At 31.6% G+C, this 18,303-nt stretch overlaps 1 protein-coding gene across 1 annotated transcript in view; it reads left to right on the top strand.

Annotated features, from left to right (window-relative positions):
- The window catches only part of kibra (WW and C2 domain containing protein kibra), a 160,250-nt gene that overhangs the window by 27,326 nt on the left and 114,621 nt on the right, over nucleotides 1–18,303 (top strand). The window contains exon 2 of the mRNA XM_075378346.1: nucleotides 18,066–18,175. Coding sequence (XP_075234461.1) covers nucleotides 18,066–18,175 — 110 coding nt within the window. The remainder of the gene's footprint in view (nucleotides 1–18,065; nucleotides 18,176–18,303) is intronic.

Raw genomic sequence — 18,303 nt, 5'->3', positions numbered from 1 at the left:
GCAGGCAGAACCCGGCCCGTCCGATACATGTATAGATAAGTACTTCATGGAGCTAAATAATAACGCTTACGGCGATGAAGTGGGAGATAGGAATGCAGTCACTTCTCTGTTCACTACTGTCTCGATCTTTTCCCTCCGTTCGTATCCTCGTCGTTCCCTCCTAATTTCCTTTTAAGTGCGTGATTTTTTTCCTTTTCATCTCTACTCCCTTATCGTTCTTTATTTTCTGATAGTTCGTTTACTCAACGTGCGTCTTTTACGTATGTTAATCGCGCGTACACGCATATTATTTGTTCTATCAAAGGGTATACGTCAGTACGTACACCTAGCTGAATTTCTTTAACTCGGGTTTTACTGATTTGACATTCCATCTGTGAAAGTAATTTAGGATCTGTTTTACTTTCGTAGTTGACCCGGGTTAAACTTTTTATCGGTCAAACAACCCGCTACGGGATGTTTGATTTTTTATTTCTTGACTTTTTTTGTGCTCTGATGTGTGATGGGCGGGGTATAAGAATTGCTTGAAGGGATTTTTGTTAATTAAAGCTAAGCTCGGGATACTTCTTGTTATTATCGGTAATGGATGTGTTGTTTTTTCATAGTGGAGGGGTGGTGCGAGGCGTGACTCTGTCACATCGCCTACAATCGTTATTTCGGTCGTGGTACAACGTTTATCTAATATTATTGTTACGTAAGCAATGATAGATCTACCGCTGATTACTGTCACTTTAAGATAGATCAATCGATCTTTTAGCTTGTGAAAAATACCGAGCCCGGCTTAGATTTGGACGTAAAAAATTTTCGGTGAAATTATTCTAATAATCAAGAATAATTAAAAAATAATATTTATTTATAAAATTAAAACGAAACCGAGGTGATTTTAAAAACATTTAAATGCCCTTGTAAAAGACAGATGGGATTTAACTTAATCGATACACACCTTGCGAAAGTATATCCCTGCTAAGTTATTTCTCGCGAATAGTCTTGTAGTTGCGTGTTAATTTAGTTCGCGTGAATTTAATATTAATTTTCCGTTTTTTTGTGCTATCCATTGTTTGCGTAATCGGTAAGAAAAACCTCTTTTCATATCACTAATACGTATTAAAAAATAGATAATTAAAAAAAAAATTCTGGAGATTTTATTACGTAAACGTGTATTGCAAATATTTTGCGCATATGGTGAACGATTAAATAAGATAGCGTACGACACGTGTTTATCATAAATTATAATTTCTTTGTTATTTTGTTGGTCGGTAGTTTTTTACGGTTAAACTAATTTCTGGATACGTTATAACGACGTTGTTATCTACTATTATTTTTTAATCGCGCATCCTTAACGATTCTAGTAGATCTTAACATTATTTTTTTCAGAAAATTTTTTCTCTTTTTAAATTCGATGTTATTTCGGTCAGATTTTGTTATGGATGAACCCCGGTATAAGCAAATAAGTAGAAAAGCTAGTATTTTTTTCATGAGAGAGATTCGGTTAATAAATTTTGAAGCCGATTTCTCAATAGTAGTTTGGCGAACTTTTGACCGAGGGAAATCTAAAATTTAGTCTGATTTTGTATTTGTACTGAGTTTTTGTAACCGGTTAGCGTTTTTCGATTTTTATGAAATTTTTGCATCGGTGTAAGGTTATTTAAATATTAACTAGAGTGAAGCGTATATGTTACGATTTTTTAATTAATAATCTGGTTTTCCCGATTTAAAATTGACGGCCAGTACAAATCTTTATCGTATAATTTAAACGATAACGGCTAATTAGTGATGTTATAAAATTATCGAGCCCACTTAACTGAGGATTGATTAAATTTAACAAATTAAGACCTTGAGGTTGACAATCAGTAAGTTATGTCCGTTGCCCCACGAAACAAACTCTATTATGAATCGAGTTTGATTATCTTTAGCAAAAGCTAAACTTTCTACATTTTATTGCAATAAATTCTTTGTTTTTATTTTTTTTCTTTAATTTTCACTTCATTCACTTTTTTTGTACAGGCTAATCTGTTTACATATATTGTTACTTAAATTCTTTTTTTTTATTTCTTTTTCTTTTTTTTTTTTAATATTTAAGTATTTTTATTTAATATTTTCCAAATGAAAATAGATTAGTCTGTATAATAATGATGATAAGTGATTCGTTTCCAATCTATATGAATAAAAATGTAAATATTCATTTGTTCATAATCTTAAATCTCCGAAAGTTCTTCACGGATTGCTTTGAAATTTTGACACAACGTTGCATTCGAATACGCGCGTGTTTTTATATACCTAAGCTCTGTCACACCTGTGACAGGTAAAAACGTGCTTTTTTTTTAAAACAGCCCTATCTGTTGAACGTAAAAGCAACACAGGCTATACTAAATATTTTACGATTCCATTTCAGTGTTTTCTATATGCGTGTCCGCTATAGACTAAAAAACTAATGGACCGATTTAAGCACGGGAAAAAGAGAGAAAGAGAAAAATCAGAATGGGAAAATCATAAAAGGTAAAAGGGGAAAAGGGAAATATACTAAATATTTTACGATTCCATTTCAGTGTTTTCTATATGCGTGTCCGCTATAGACTAAAAACTAATGGACCGATTTAAGCACGGGAAAAAGAGAGAAAGAGAAAAATCAGAATGGGAAAATCATAAAAGGTAAAAGGGGAAAAGGGAAATATACTAAATATTTTACGATTCCATTTCAGTGTTTTCTATATGCGTGTCCGCTATAGACTAAAAAACTAATGGACCGATTTAAGCACGGGAAAAAGAGAGAAAGAGAAAAATCAGAATGGGAAAATCATAAAAGGTAAAAGGGAAATAAAGGAAAGAGAACAGGGGATGAAAGGGGAAGGATGGGAAAAGGAAATATGGTAAAAATGAAAATGGGGGAAAGGGTAAAAGGGAAAGGTTAAATTTTGTGAAGTTCTTAATGTTCATTTTGTTAATGTTTTATCAAATTTTCAATTGTGTTCATTTAATCTATATATATATATATATATACACACACTCAAATCTAGCAATAGCGAAGCATTGCCGGATCTGCCAGTATTTGCCATAAGTTGTTATGTGGATGTTGATGTATGTAAAGCACTTGACGTATAAGATACAGAGTTTATGTAGTCAAAAGAGTGAAGGTGTCATTTTTTTTAGGATCGTATTCGTTCTAATGTTATTAAAAAGTAATATTCGGCTAGATAAAGAAGATCAAGATAGATAACTTAATTTCGTCGACGCCATTCATTTGTTTTTTGCGACCTTTGTAACGTGTAAGATCGCTTAAACGTTTTTAGTTACGGTACTCCAGCGGTACATAGTTTAATTGTTTGAAAATTATAATTTCATAATTGAATTTTTTAAATTTATTTTGATAGATTGTAATATGTTTTAAGGTATATTACGGTCTTTCTAGTTATTTTGAGCCGTTGAAGAAGATTTTTTCTTATTAATTTATTTTTAAGAAAAACGGGGTTTTAATTGAATTTATTTGATGAGATTTCGTGTTGATTCTTAACAAAAATTTACTTGGAAAGAAAATTATCAAAGTCGGTCTAATAATTGCTGTACGAGTAAATTTGTTACTTTTAAATAACCGCTTTTTATAACCGAGAAAAGTTGTCTATTATCCAGAACTAGATAGTTTCAAAGTCTGAAACAAAATTTACTTTTTTGACGATTCCAAATTTACATTATCTTTTTTATTTAAAAAAAGATAATTAATTTTCATTTTTATTACTGTGTACTTATTAATCTTTACGCTTTTTTCATTCTTCTGCGAAACTTGTAAAAAAGGTGTGCGAGAGGGAATCCGCTTCAGTTTTATTAAATTCAGTTATGTGTTCCCCCTCGCCGAAACTTGATTAGTTGAAAAGAGAACCACTTTCAATCTATAACGCTTCCATTAATTACTATATATAATTATATTTTTCATTCATTCTCATGATCTGTTATTTTCATTTTTATTTATTTATTTTTTTTTTTTTTTGTAAAACATAAATTAATAAATTAATTTTTTTTTGTCATTTATTTATTTTTATTTTTTGATGTTTTTTTTTTTTTAATACAAACAAAATTACAGTGTGTATTATTAATTTACTTCATATATTTTAATTTTTAAATGAAAAAAAATGTCTTAAGAAAATATGTGACGTCTTGTTAACCTTGGAAAAAATATATGATAATGTGGAATGAAATTGAATGTTAAAGATGTTAAGAGAAAAATTGATTTTAAAATACAGAGAAAGGAAGGATAAGGACAGTTTGGTGTCTAATCTTCAATTAATAGGTGTTGATAAAAACTGTATAAAGATACAAAATCAATTTATCGATAATAATATTATTGATATTGATTTAGCATACCGATTGATTATTGGAATCATCGATTGCTGTATCAGAAAACTTGTACGTTTTATTAATGATCAATTAAACATGTTTATTTTTGTCAAAATATATATTTTTCCTCTATGAATCGTGAAACCTTGCTGATGGTAAGGGGGTTTGGGTGCTTAGTGATACAGGAATGAAGGTGCAACCATATCAGGGAGATATCTGTTGAGAGCGAGACTAAGGAATGATTCCTGAAAGAGGGCAGCAGCTCTTTCAGTAGTTGTTAAGGGCGTTGGTCAAGAGGGCTTAAACGGCTACATCAACATCGCTCAGTCTTTTGAATACTGCGCAGCTGAAAGCAATGGAAAACTACAGCTGCTATTTTTCAACAAAAAAAATTAACTGCATTTTCATGTAACAAAGATGGAGGCGCCTTCCTTGGTAAAATAAAAAAGATAGCATAATCGATTATGAACATGTTCCAGATGTTATTTTATGAACAAGTTATGAAATTAATGTATCACATGTGAACAATTTTTTCTTTACATAGAAAAACATACTACAATGAATTGACGAATATTGTACAATATATATATATATATTGTACAATATATATATTATATATATATATAATTATATATATACAATTATATATATATAATTATATATATATTATATATATACAATATATATATATATTTATATATATATATATATATAAATATAAACCAAAAGTGGCATAAGTAATCGTGCACAAAAGGTGTTTGCTTTTATATCTAATATAATTATAAGAATTTGAAAGCTATTTTTAAAAATGATATTTTACTACAGTAAAAAAATGTTAACTGTTAAGGTAGCGGAATTACGTATGTCGGTTATATATTAATTAAGACATCCAAGTTTAGTTGATCTGGTATTACAGGAATGTGATATATACTCGTAGAACAAGGCAAAGTTTGAAATTTATGAAACGTAGTTGAGAATGTAAGATGTAGTAATTATCTTTAAACGCACCGGGTTGGTCTAGTGGTGAACGCGTCCAAATCAGCTGATTTGGAAGCCGATCCAGCGTTTCAAGTCCTAGTAAAGTCATTTGTTTTTTTTACACGGATTTGAATACTAGATCGTGGATACCGGTGTTCTTCTTTGGTGGTTGGGTTTCAATTAACCACACATCTCAGGAACGGTCGAACTTAGATTGTACAAGACTACACTTCATTTACACTCATACATATCATCCTCATTCATCCTCTGAAGTATTATCTGAAAGGTAAGTATCGGAGGCAAAACAGAAAAAAGAAAAGAAAGAAATTAATTATCTTTAGGTTAAATGATCAAAATAAAGGAATGAAAGATAGCATCGAACCAGTCAAATTTAAAAAAAAATCTTCTCATCCAAAATTTCGGAAATTGAATTCGAAAAATAAATCAGCATATATCATAGTTGTAGGTGAAGCTCTTTCGATGGTCAAATTAAGGTGAAGTTCAGATTTAAGGACGATTAAACTTTCTTGGGTTGATATCTCTTAATCTTCAACGTTATTGTCGAACATTTAATAGTTATTGAACTTTTCACTCGTGGTGAAAAGTTCAGTGGGATTTTATTTCTCTATAATTCAAATAAAATCGACAACAAAGTTGTATTAATTGTACTTTTTTGGTGGCATTGGTTATTTATTCATACATAGTGGAAAAATTACGCTACGTGAGAAAAATTACCTCAGGATTTTTTTCGGATAGGAGTAATTTATGATGATGTTTTATTGTAAAATTATCATTATACGTTTAAATAAACCAAAAAAAAGTTTAATAAATCTAAAAAATCGAAATTTTTTATTTTTCCTGTTCCTCACCGCGAAAACTACATTCCAGGAAAATTGTTTAATTTTTCTACTTTATTATTTTAAATGGAAGAAACTAAAAAAAAAGTCCACAGAGACGTATACAACCAATAGAAAGTTATCTTAGAATTTTTTTTTGGTGTGGGGTGAATTATAACGAAATTTTATTGTATAAAAACGTTTAAATAGTAAACTTATATTAAAGGTTTAAACAAACAAAATTTTTTAAAAATTTATAAAATCTATATTTTTAAACTTTCATCGCCTTCTTTGCTCCAAAGTATCTTTTCTTTCGATCGTTTACACAGCTGCTCCCCCCAGGAAGACAAAAGAAATTGGTTAAAAATGATTACAAATTTGTGGTTAAACCAGTAATTAATTACGCGAGCGAGACTTTATTTACATTAAATCAGAAAAATAGGACTGAACCTTTGCTTAAAGTTGAATGCAGGATTCTTAGAACCTGCATAAACAAAAAATATATACACGAAAATCAGTACAGATTATTGCCCAATAGATTTCTGTACGAAAACTTGGAATCCTTAATTGATACTATGAAAAAGAAGCGAATTTCTTTCTGCGCACACTCGTTAAGATTACCGCAGGATAGGATTACTAAGAAAATTATCGATCGATTTTGGTCTTTAAAAATTCCGCCATATAGATCAAAGAAATTAAAGAAGACGTGCAAGAATTAAATTGGACTTACGAAGATTTACTTAATAAATCTGAAAAATTAAAATTTGTTATTAAAGATCCGAATATCGACTTTAAAGTAAGAACTTTTAATTATACAAAAAGGGTTTATTCAGAAGGGATCGTAAAGCAAGATCATTAAGAACGACTAAATATTGGGAGAAAGTAAAAGCTAAGAACTTAAGTTCAAAAGATCGGCAAAAAAGACTTCTGACTAAAGTGGTCCTTTACGGCCTTAAAGGTAAAAAAAATAAATAAAAAGATAGCTTTTCGATTTTTAGGGAGCGGATGAAATTTTGGGAATTCTTTTTTTTAAATGGTAATAAGCATGCTTGAATGTTCTGAGTTTAATATAAAGTAAAGAAGGGTTTGAGATATTTAGAAAAATGATATTTATGGATCGATTTGGTTCATATTCAGAATATGAATATCAGTTACGTGAAAAGAAATATTTTTGCAAAAACTGTACCCGCTAGGTGGGGCCGGTGTCGAGATATTTACGAAATAAATATACAAACAGACTTTTTTATTCTATATATATATATATATATATAGAAGTCATATTCGTATGTGTGTCCGCTAACACCAAAAAACTAATGAACCGATTTACGCGCGGGGAAAGTGGAAAACGGGGAAAAGGTGGAAAGAGAAAAAGGGGAAAACGGGAAAGGGTAAAAAGGAAACTGGTAGAGTGGTGAGGGAGAAGTCTGAAAGGGAAAAGGGGAAGGAGAATAAGTGAAAGGTAAAATTTGTGAAGTTCAGTTTTTTAATTTTTTTATCGAATTTTCAATTGTGTTCATTTAAACTCTCTCTCTCTCTCTCTCTCTCTCTCTCTCTCTCTCTCTATATATATATATATATATATATATATATATATATATAGCAGTAGCGAAGCATTGCCGGGCTTGCTAGTAAGTTATAAAAACGAACTAATAAATTTTTTTAGTAAGAAAGTCATTATTACTGTTCTTTTCCTACATTACGTTGTGAAAATTTTTAATATTTATGAAAACGGTAGGGAAATATTTTGTATTCATATTTGAAAGCGAACAATCGAGTTTTTTTCACTATTTTTTAATATCCTTTTTATTATTTTGTACGTTGTGCATGTGGTTTGATTTATAATTTTTATTTGAATGCTGGAGAAATATAATGTTCTTTTGATCCGTCTGTTATACAGCAAATAACAATTGATGATTAGTTAACAATAGGTGGTGAGTGTTCGCTGTCAGCAGGGAGCTCTACCCAAGAAAGTATTAACTTACCTTACCCATTTAGTCTAGACGTCTATTCTGTTTTGACTTGCGGAATTTCAAATGGAATTCAATCCCTTTTTGTTTTTATTTCAAACCATTTTTTTTTCTTTTTTTTTTCTATATTATTAAATTCTACGAGCTATATATATATATATAATCTTTGTTTTTCATCTTATATTGACGTGTATTTTTAATGCCAACCGTAATGGTATTGTAATCGATCTGACTTAGAAGTCGATCAGAAAAAATTATATAGGAATTCTTGTTAAGAATAAGGTGTACCTGGTAATCGGGTTTAAAAAAGAATAAAAGTCAGGAAAGAACTCGTTTTGCTTTACCTCCAGAGTCAAACGTTCGATTGAATATCAGCAAACCGTGCTCTACCCACCGGGTTGGTCTAGTGGTGAACGCGTTTTCCCAAATCGCCTGATTTGGAAGTCCCAGCGGTCAAATCCTAGTAAAGGTCAGTTATTTTTACACTGATTTGAATACTAGATCGTGGATACCGATGTTCCTTGGTGGTTGGGTTTCAATTAACCACACATCTTCGGAATGGTCGAATTGAGACTGTACAAGACTACACTTCATTTACACTCATTCATATCATCCTCTGAAGTATTATCTGAACGGTAATTACCGGAGGCAAAACAGGAAAAAGAAAGAAGCCGTGCTCTGGAAATGCAAGTATAAAACTTATATATTAACCCTATTTAAAAGTCAAAACTTTGTTACATTTCCGACTAAAGCTAGAGTAGCTGTATTAACGGGAAAAGTATGATCGACCAAAAAATGGGGGATCGGGATTTTTTTTTGTTGAAATCTTTACGTTTTAGGGTTCAACTAATTTAGACAAATAAAAATGTATGTATGTACAGTACGTATGTTTATCGTACTGCTTTTGGTCTTATCTGAGGATTGACCTTCCGACTTTCTTCAAATTTGGCTCAAATATTTCTATATTTGGGAAATTAATCATATTCAGTTTTTTTCAATATTCGTTTACGGGGTGGGAAGTATCTCGAAAAACACAATCTCGATTTTCTTCAGAGGGATTTTAGAGAAAACTATTAAAAGTAAATTTATTATTACATACAACGCATATATAAATAAAACAGAATAAAAAAAAGCAACCCTCACCTCTTAAAATTGAAATAAATCTTTTTGCTTCTTTTGCTTTTACTCCTGGTTTATATATTTTTCCAAATTTTTTTGAAAGTTTATATAAAATAAATAAATAAAAGCTTTCAAGAAATGTTCACTATTTTTTTTTTAAATGTTAGACCCCGGACCTTTGTTTGGATAAAATGTATATTGTGTTTTTTTTAATATTATTAATAGCCGGGGAAAGTCATGCAATACTTTGCCAGCTTTTTTATCATGTAATCTGAACACATGACGTAAAATGCATATGATGTTTACAAAGCAGAATTTAAAAGTCTATTTAAAAAAATTATATGATGAATATTGTTGCTGCTTATCTAATATACTAAATATTAGTGAAAATTGTATATTGTGTATCACCTTATAATTTTTTAATTAAGAAATTATAACCTTTTTCAATAGATTATTGTTCTTTAGTCAAAGAAAATTTTTATTGCTTCCTTTTGATAGATTTTTTTTTTACGTACTGTAATTAATTAAATATAGTTTCATTTAGTTATTAAAAAAAAAAAATTGCGATCGTGAAAGATTAAGATATTATAATGTCATTTTTTATAACAAGAAACTTGACCTTGAATTACTTAGTTAAATGATTGTTTTATGCAGGTGATTCGCGAAGAGTGACAAACTTTTAGTATTTATTCTACTGATGAAAATTAAGAAGAAAGTTGTTATAAACATCGGTTTGGAAACGTTTCGTTAGCGAGTGTCGGCTGGCGAAAAATTTCGCCCTAATTTGTGCGCTTTCGGTAAAATTAAGCCAGATTTTAATTCTTGGGATACAAATTAAGAAGGGTAAATTTACTGATTTTATATGAAATCTGTCCTTAAAAATTGAAACAAATTAAATAAATTATTAGGTTCCAGAACTGTAATTTTAGTAGTATTCGAGAAATCTTGGATAAAAGACAAAAGATCGGGGTCGAAAAATACACTACTTATGTTTGGAGTAAAATAACTTTGTTAAATTGTTACATACAACGATTTTAAACGAAGCTTATAGACAATTTGATTTTTAGTATCGTTTTAATAAAGTCTACAGAAACAAAATACAAACGTAAGAATTTCCAAGTTTGTTAAAAAACAAAGCAATATTAAAATGTGACAGATTTTATCTAGTTATTAAACGAAACAAAATTTTGTAATATTAGCAGTCATTACTGTTTCGTTTAGTTTTTTCGCTTCTTATTACGGTTTATGTTTTTTGCTTCCACGAATGTCTTTATTACTATTTTACCCCTTTCTTTCTTTCTTTTTCCTGTTTAGCCTCCGGTAATTACCTTTCGGAGGATGCTATGTATGAGTGTAAATGAAGTGTATTTTGTATAGTCTCTGTTCGAACATTCCTGAGATGTGTGGTTAATTGAAACCCAATCACCAAAGATCAACGGTATCCACGATCTAGTATTCAAATCAGTATAAAAGTAACAACTGACTTTATTAGGACTTGAACGCTGGAACTTTCGACTTCCAAATCAGCTGATTTGGGAAGACGCGTTCACCACTACACCAACCCGGTTGGTTATTTTACCCTTGTAAAAAATTAAGATATATTTTCCTGTTGATTTAGTTTTTTTATAATTTCCACTTTATTAATTTACATTAATCCGCGTGCATTAATATGTACAATGATGGCTTGAATCTCTTTAGTTTTTTCCGCTGAATTTCTCAGACGACGATAGTAACCACTCTGGTTGTTCACCTTAAAAAATGTTATTAATTAGAGTTTATTGATGAAAGGAAGACAGAGGCCGGACCGTATTTTCTGTCGTGGCTAAGGGTGCATCGCTTAAATAACGTGCTTTAATTATAATCGTGGGGTTGTGCTTTATTTTATTATTTATTTTTCTGTTGTTTTTTTTTTTGTTTATCTTTAATTATATTTTTACTCATAATAATAATAATATTATCATACAATTTTTTTTTATTTGTACAAAATAAAGTTGCCAAAGTATTGCAGGACTTTCCCAGCTATTAATTATAAAAATTAACAGAATTAAAAAAAATATATATATTTTTTTTAGAGCTGGGGAATAAATTTTAAGAACATATATTTCTAAAAATATTCAGCTATAGGTTAAGCTTAGTAGATTTGCTAAAATAAAGTTTTCTCTTAATCCAACACTCCTTTCAATAAGAAAAGAAAATTGTTCAAAACGTTTTTTTTTTTTTTCATTTTGGTCCGGGATCTATAATTTGAAACAAATTGCAGCCATTTCTTGATAGCTCAGTATATAAATTATATACTTTCAAAAAAAGTATCGATAGTATTTAAACTGAAAGAAGATAAAACAAAAGAATAAAAAACATGTATTTCAATTTTAAATTGTGGGGGTTAATTTTTTGAAAATATAATTTTTGTATTATTTATATATGCATTGTATAGATGAAAATTTGTTTTAATAAAGTTCTTTCTAAAATTCCTGTGATGAAAATCAAAATTATTTTCTTTCGGTTTTCCCTATCCCCTTAATGAATTTTGAAGAAATAATATATTCAATGTCCCGTATATAGTAATATTTGTGTCACATTCGAAGAAAATCGAGTTGGTCAGTCCTGAGAAATAACAAAAACAGTGTTCGTGCTATACATGCAGTACGTTTTTTGGTTTAGATCATTTGTTCTCAAAGTGGGTGATAACGCTCGCTTGTGGTCGCTGGAAACTTTCTAGAAGGCCCACAGAAAATTGGGTGCGTTCAGACGGTCTAGGAAGGCGATGGCTAACCCACCTGGTTGGTCTAGTGGTTAACGCGGCTTCCCAAATCAGCTGATTTGGAAGTCGAGAGTTACAGCGTTCAAGTCCTAGTAAAGCCAGATATTTTTACACGGATTTGAATACTAGATCGTGAATTCCGGTGTTCTTTGGTGGTCGGGTTTCAATTAACCACACATCTGAGGAACGGTCGGAACTGAGAATGTACAAGACTACACTTCATTTACACTCATACATATCGTCCTCATTCATCCTCTGAAGAATTATCTAAACGGTAATTACCGGAGGCTAAACAGGAAAAAGAAAGAAAGGAAGGCGATGGCTAATTTAAAAAATGGCAAAAATTATGTTTTTCTGTTTTTAAGTAAATTTGAGCCTGATATTAACAAACTCTTTAAAAGCACATCAGATTTATCCTTCACATTAAAGTATAGTTTTTCAATTGAAAGCTTTGTTTTAATTATTGTATTGTTATATTGAATATGCTATCACTATTGTTATGTAATTATATAGATACAATTGTTATTTATTTAAAAGGAATTTTAATAAAAGTACTTCCAAATATGATTAAATATGCGTTTTAATTGCTCTAATTTAAAATGTAAGTTTCAACTCGGAAATAGGATATGCCACGTTTAAAAACAGCAATTGGAATTATTATTTTTAACAGATGGGTAAGTTTAAAGGTTTTGGGGGCGCTAGAAAATGTTTGATTCTCAATGTGGGGCGCCGGGCGAAAAAGTTGAGAATCAATGGTTTAGATGAAGTAGTCGAACCGTAAAACGTAAATATTTACAAAAACCCGATTTCCCGTTTTTGACACGATCATCGTACTTTTCCTCTTCAAAATATTCGCCGGGAAATTTACTATTCTTGCTGTACTCGCCGGGAAATTAAAAATAATGGAAAAGATGATATTGGAATGATGTTACTTAAAAGTTTCTCTTAAGACGATTAAATGATTAAAAGGTCTTTGTTGTATTTCCTCATTGGTTTTTGGTTTGCTTGGGATTTCTCCCGCCGCCACCCTATTCGGTCGCCCTAAAGCATAAGACCGAATGTCTCTGCCACAAAACGGCTACTGAGCCTCGAAACAGCTTAGCGACCAGTTTCCTAAATAGCTCCTAGAGCTTACCTAACAGCACGAGCGGACTAAGCGCCCTGCCATACACCACCGGCTTGCGTATCCCAATCGCTTACTTGTCATATATTTACTAAAACTGGGTAGGCGCATCCCGTCAACTACTAAAAATATATATGACCTCCATAAATTAAAATTTACTTCGTCTAGACAGCAATTCGCTGCCACGCCTAGATCGCTGAATGCCAGCAAGTATCTGTCCACCATATTAATGCGCTTGGAGCTTTAATCGGCTGGTTTTCGTCCATATATCTCTAGGTTAGCTTCCTATAGCAGTGAGGTAGGCGTCTTTCCCTTAAGTAAATTACTGATGGTTGAATAAAGCAACCGCATCAAGAAACTCCCTCACGTTCCGACAATGCGGCTCTCGCCACATTGATTCGCCGCTTGTGAGTGGCCAGTTTTCCCCTTGACCTCTAAGTTATAGAGTGGACCTGTCTCTGGCCCCCCCCTCCCCCCACGCCACAAGAGCAGGGTAGTCAAACATCAGATGTTCATTTGACTGGACCTCCCTGCAGACGCACAGCTCATCAGCTGCCAGGCGGAATCGAAACAGACATTTATTCGAGTTAGCGTGGTTGGTGAGCACCTGGGCACCCGTTGCCCTTAAAAACGAACTCGAGGCGTATCGTCCCGTATAAACTTTTACAGGGATCTTCTCTTAGTCGTGGTGTACCATTCCAGCTGCCATGCTTCCATCACGAGGCTCTGCAGGCGGGAGATGGGCAACTGCTTCCTCGTTGGTCATAGATTCTAATTAAATGTGGGAGTAGTTGTACTGTACTCTCTAATTGGATTTCATGTGACAGATTTTACGCTTCAGTTGTTGGAGCAGTTAAATCGAACGGAAGTTTATTCAAAATTTCTAATATGTTCAGATGATTCCAAACTGCACGCCAGTCTCGAGAGATGATCGTATAACAAAAAATAAGAAAACGTTTGTATAAACATAGGTCGGAAAACGGTTCGTTAGCGAGTTTCCGCTCGCGAAACATTTAGCCCTGCTGTCTGGTCCTTCTGTTAAATTAAATCGTACTAAAATTCTTGGGGTAGAAATCGAGGGGTAAATTATTTGGCGCTTCCTTATGGTTTTTCATCTAAGAAATTGAATAAAAGCGGTCCCCAACGTATCTCACTTAGATTGTAAGAAAAACGGGTAAAACACACTTTTTTAGGTATAGAATAAAATAGCTTTGTTAATTTACCGATAAACAAATAAAAATGTTTAGTTAACTATCTAGAAATCCTAGTATAGGCAGTTACTTTTATACGAATTTGAATACTAGATCGTGAATACCGGTGTTCTTTGTCGGTTGGGTTTCAGTTAACCAAACATCTCAGGAATGGTTATCCTGAGACTGTACAAGCTACACTTCATTACATTCATATACATATTATCCTCATTCGTTCTCTGAAGTAATACCTTACGGTTGTTTCGGAGGATAAACAGAAAAAGAAAAAAGTTAACTTGTAGAGAATTTAATTTTGATAAAATTTATGTAAATAACGTCTATTAAAATTGAACACAGATTTGAGAAGTTCAATCTGTAATAAAACATACAAATCGAATCGGAAGAGCGATAGCATTTTAAACACAACAAACAATTTTCATCGATGTTTGAACAACATATTGTAAATGAAAACAAGTAGAAAAATTATCAATAACAGAAAAAAATTTACAAAAAATACGTTTAAAAAATAAAAATCACATTTTTTTAAATGTTTCGCGAGCCCGAAATCGCTAGCGAACCGTTTTCTGATCTATAGCAACCTTGAGATTGCTGTGCAATTTAGAATCATTCTGTACGTAAAAAAAGAAAAACTAACAGGAAAGTATTGAGTGAAGCTTTTCAGTTAGGCTATTTGTATACATAATTCTCTATTGAATTAATTCTACTTTTAGTATTCAATGTTAATTTTTATTTTGTTTTTAATCAAAGCGCGATTAAAGTTACGTTATCTAGATAAATCGCGATTATATCTATTAATCAAATATATATTTATATAAAAATAAAATAACGCGCCTAACAATAGTCATTCACAATGAACGCCCAACAAAAACTACTGAACATAAATTGATGAAAATTTGTATTCTTATGGTGTTAAGTAAATAGTAAGAAAGGAGTTTTGGAAATTCCGAGTTAAAGAGTTAAAATGTAGAATCAATGAAATTTACTATCCTTTGTGTTTCTCGGTAACATAGATATTTTGAATTTCGGTGTCTCTAATCTTTCATGTGAATATCTAAAAACCATTTTCTAGATTTTTTGAATTCTGTCTTGAAAGGAAAAACTTTTGAAAAAAATGTTAGTAAATTTTCCCCATTTCCGTTTGTATTAAACGATATATCCATTGGGTTTGGGGTTGCAAATACTCTTCAGATAAATATCTAAAAACCATCTTACGGTTTTTTAAGGGGTGTGACCGGTTTACAGCACGGCGACGGCTGTGTATAATCACTGTCACACGACGCGACTGGATTCATCTACCTTCGTTTACTTGACTAAAAAACATAAAATAATTTAAAAAATTGACCGCGACGGGAAGCGCAAATAACCGTATAGAGTGGGCGAAGACGCGACGGAGATGCTGTATATATATTGCTTTTTAAAAAATCCTAGCAACCGATCACTAAAAATACATACACGCGTAATTGTGGTATAATTCAGTGCCGCGTTTCGAAGTACGGTGGTGTTTTGTCGATGCCGATAATACTTCATAGTAGTCCGTCTATGTCTATAGTCTTGCTTTTAGACCGTAACCTACCGTACTAAACGGTATTTGTATGCGTGTCTGTGTGTACGTTCCTCTTAGCTTACCACCGAAAAGTACCGATCTGTACCGGAAAATCCCGATTCGTTAGTACATTTCTATATCATTTCATATATATATATATGCGAAATGTATATCGAATTTTTTTGAGAAAATTTAGTAGTTTTTAACCGGATCCGAATGTTCTGACGAAAATCGTAAATATCTCGAAAACGGTCGGTTCTAGCGCTCTGGAAAAGTTTTTCGCCCCTGTGGATGATAACTTCACCTGCTCTCAGTGGTATCCGTCGGACGGTAATAGTTTCAAGTGCCCCCGGGGCGCCGGTCGGAAATTGTGGAGGGGGCGCGATGGGGTGCCACCGTAATATCTCGGCAACCGCTCGTCCGATTTTCACGATTCAAACGGCTTATGTTTCAGCAGGTCGACCGGATCTTGGTTATCCAGAAATTAAATTAAATTTAGCCCTACGTTTTGATAGCCCCATTTTTCGCTAAATACGCTCAAACCTGTCCGCTAACGCAGCTGCAAAGTATAAAATTATGAAAACTAAAAAGTAGAAAATGAAAAAATATATAAAAAAACCTTTTTAAAAAACACTTATATTAAATGCACTTAAAAGTAGAAAATAAAAAATGCGTAAAAAAATTTTAAAACACCATTCCTAAATTAAATGCACTAAAATCAGCACCCCGGCTCTTTCGGCATTCATCACGCATCGGAAAAAATTGCAAAAACATCAAATTTTTAATTTGAAGCTGTGACTTTCACATACATATCACCATCAATGCTTGTTGTCAAATCCATTCTGAGATACCGTCATAAAATTTATTTTTACATATTTTTTATTGATTTATGCGATTGTTTTTCTTCATAAAATAATCAACTGTAACCAAAAAGTTGTCATCGGAATGTACCGATCACTAGCGGAAAATCCCGATTCGTTAATATCAATTTCTAAAGTTAAATTTCTAATTTAACTTTCGCTATATCAGTTATCATCATTCAAAAAAAAAAAAAAAAATTTGTTTTCACAAGAGGTAATCAATTTTTTGGACACCTATAATCCCATTCTTAGACGCCGCCCGCCCGGCAACCCGCCCGAAGGGCCTAGCTGCGGAGGCGTGCCTACGTAACGCCCTACAGCTAGTGTATTTATAATATGAAAACTATACCAGAACCTTCCTTCGAAGAAAAAAAAATTTGACAAAAGATGAAAGGCTGCGCACTAAACTCAGATACAGCAATCATAATTTTGTACTACTGTATAAAGAATGAAAAATTGTACAGTACATATTATTTTAGTTAATAAGCTGTTTAAATATCAACGTGAATTGAAAATTATTAAGTAATTCTTCTTCTTTTTACTTTCCCGCCTAATGTAGCTAGAAGAGCTGTATTAAAGAGGAAAGTAATGGTGATCATGTAAAAAGTAGGGTATCGGGTTTTTTTCCCAAACGATTATTTATGTTTTAGGATCAACTGGTTCATCTAGACAAAAAAAAAACAAAAACATATGTTCTTACATGCCGTATTGCTTTTGGTCTTATATCTCAGGATTGACCAAACCGATTTTCTTCAAATTTAGATAAAATATTTCTTTATATGGGGCATTGATTGATCATATTAATTTCTTTTCCAAAATTCGTTAACGGGGTGAGGAAAATCGCGTAAAACTAATTTCGATTTTCGTCAGAGGCATTTTAAAGAAAAATTTATTATAGCGAATTTGTTAACTACGATGCGTATAAAAATAAAAAAAGTTTTTCAAAAAATCAACGCTTTTCTAAAATTTATATATATATATATCTTTTAAAAGTTTATACATCTTATATACGACTATAAAGAAATGCCTACAATTTTTTTTAAATTATAGACCCTACGTAAAATTTAGAAAAGCTTTTGGAAAATTTTCTTCTTTTTTATTTCAGCCTCTATAGCAGGAGTAATAGATTGAGAGAAAATTTTATATAAGAAAATTTATAAATATATAAAAAAAAATTAATTTATTCCCCGCCTTTAAAAAGTATATCTTCTGTTTTGGGTCTAAATATTTTAACGTTTATTATTAATAAATGGGAAAATTATGCAATATTTGTTAGCTTTTTTTTAATGTAAAATTATGTATTCTTAATTTTATTATTATATATATATATTTTTTTTATTACAGGTTTACGAAACCACAGTCATTCGCGGACTGTATAGGAAATGAGCTTCCACTTGGTTGGGAGGAGGCGTTTGATCCCCATATTGGGGTGTATTATATTAACCATGTCAATCGTAAGTAGATAAATTATTTACAATTTGTTTTATGTATATAAATAATTTTAACTTGTTTATGGGTGCATGCGCATGTAATAAACATATCTTACGACTGCAATGCATAATTTAATATATATATATATATA

Source organism: Lycorma delicatula, chromosome 11, assembly GCF_047948215.1.
Source record: "Lycorma delicatula isolate Av1 chromosome 11, ASM4794821v1, whole genome shotgun sequence".
NCBI classification, from domain to species: Eukaryota; Metazoa; Arthropoda; class Insecta; order Hemiptera; family Fulgoridae; genus Lycorma; species Lycorma delicatula.
The sequence above is the reverse complement of the archived record's forward strand: the minus strand, read 5'-3'. Positions and strand labels throughout refer to the sequence as shown.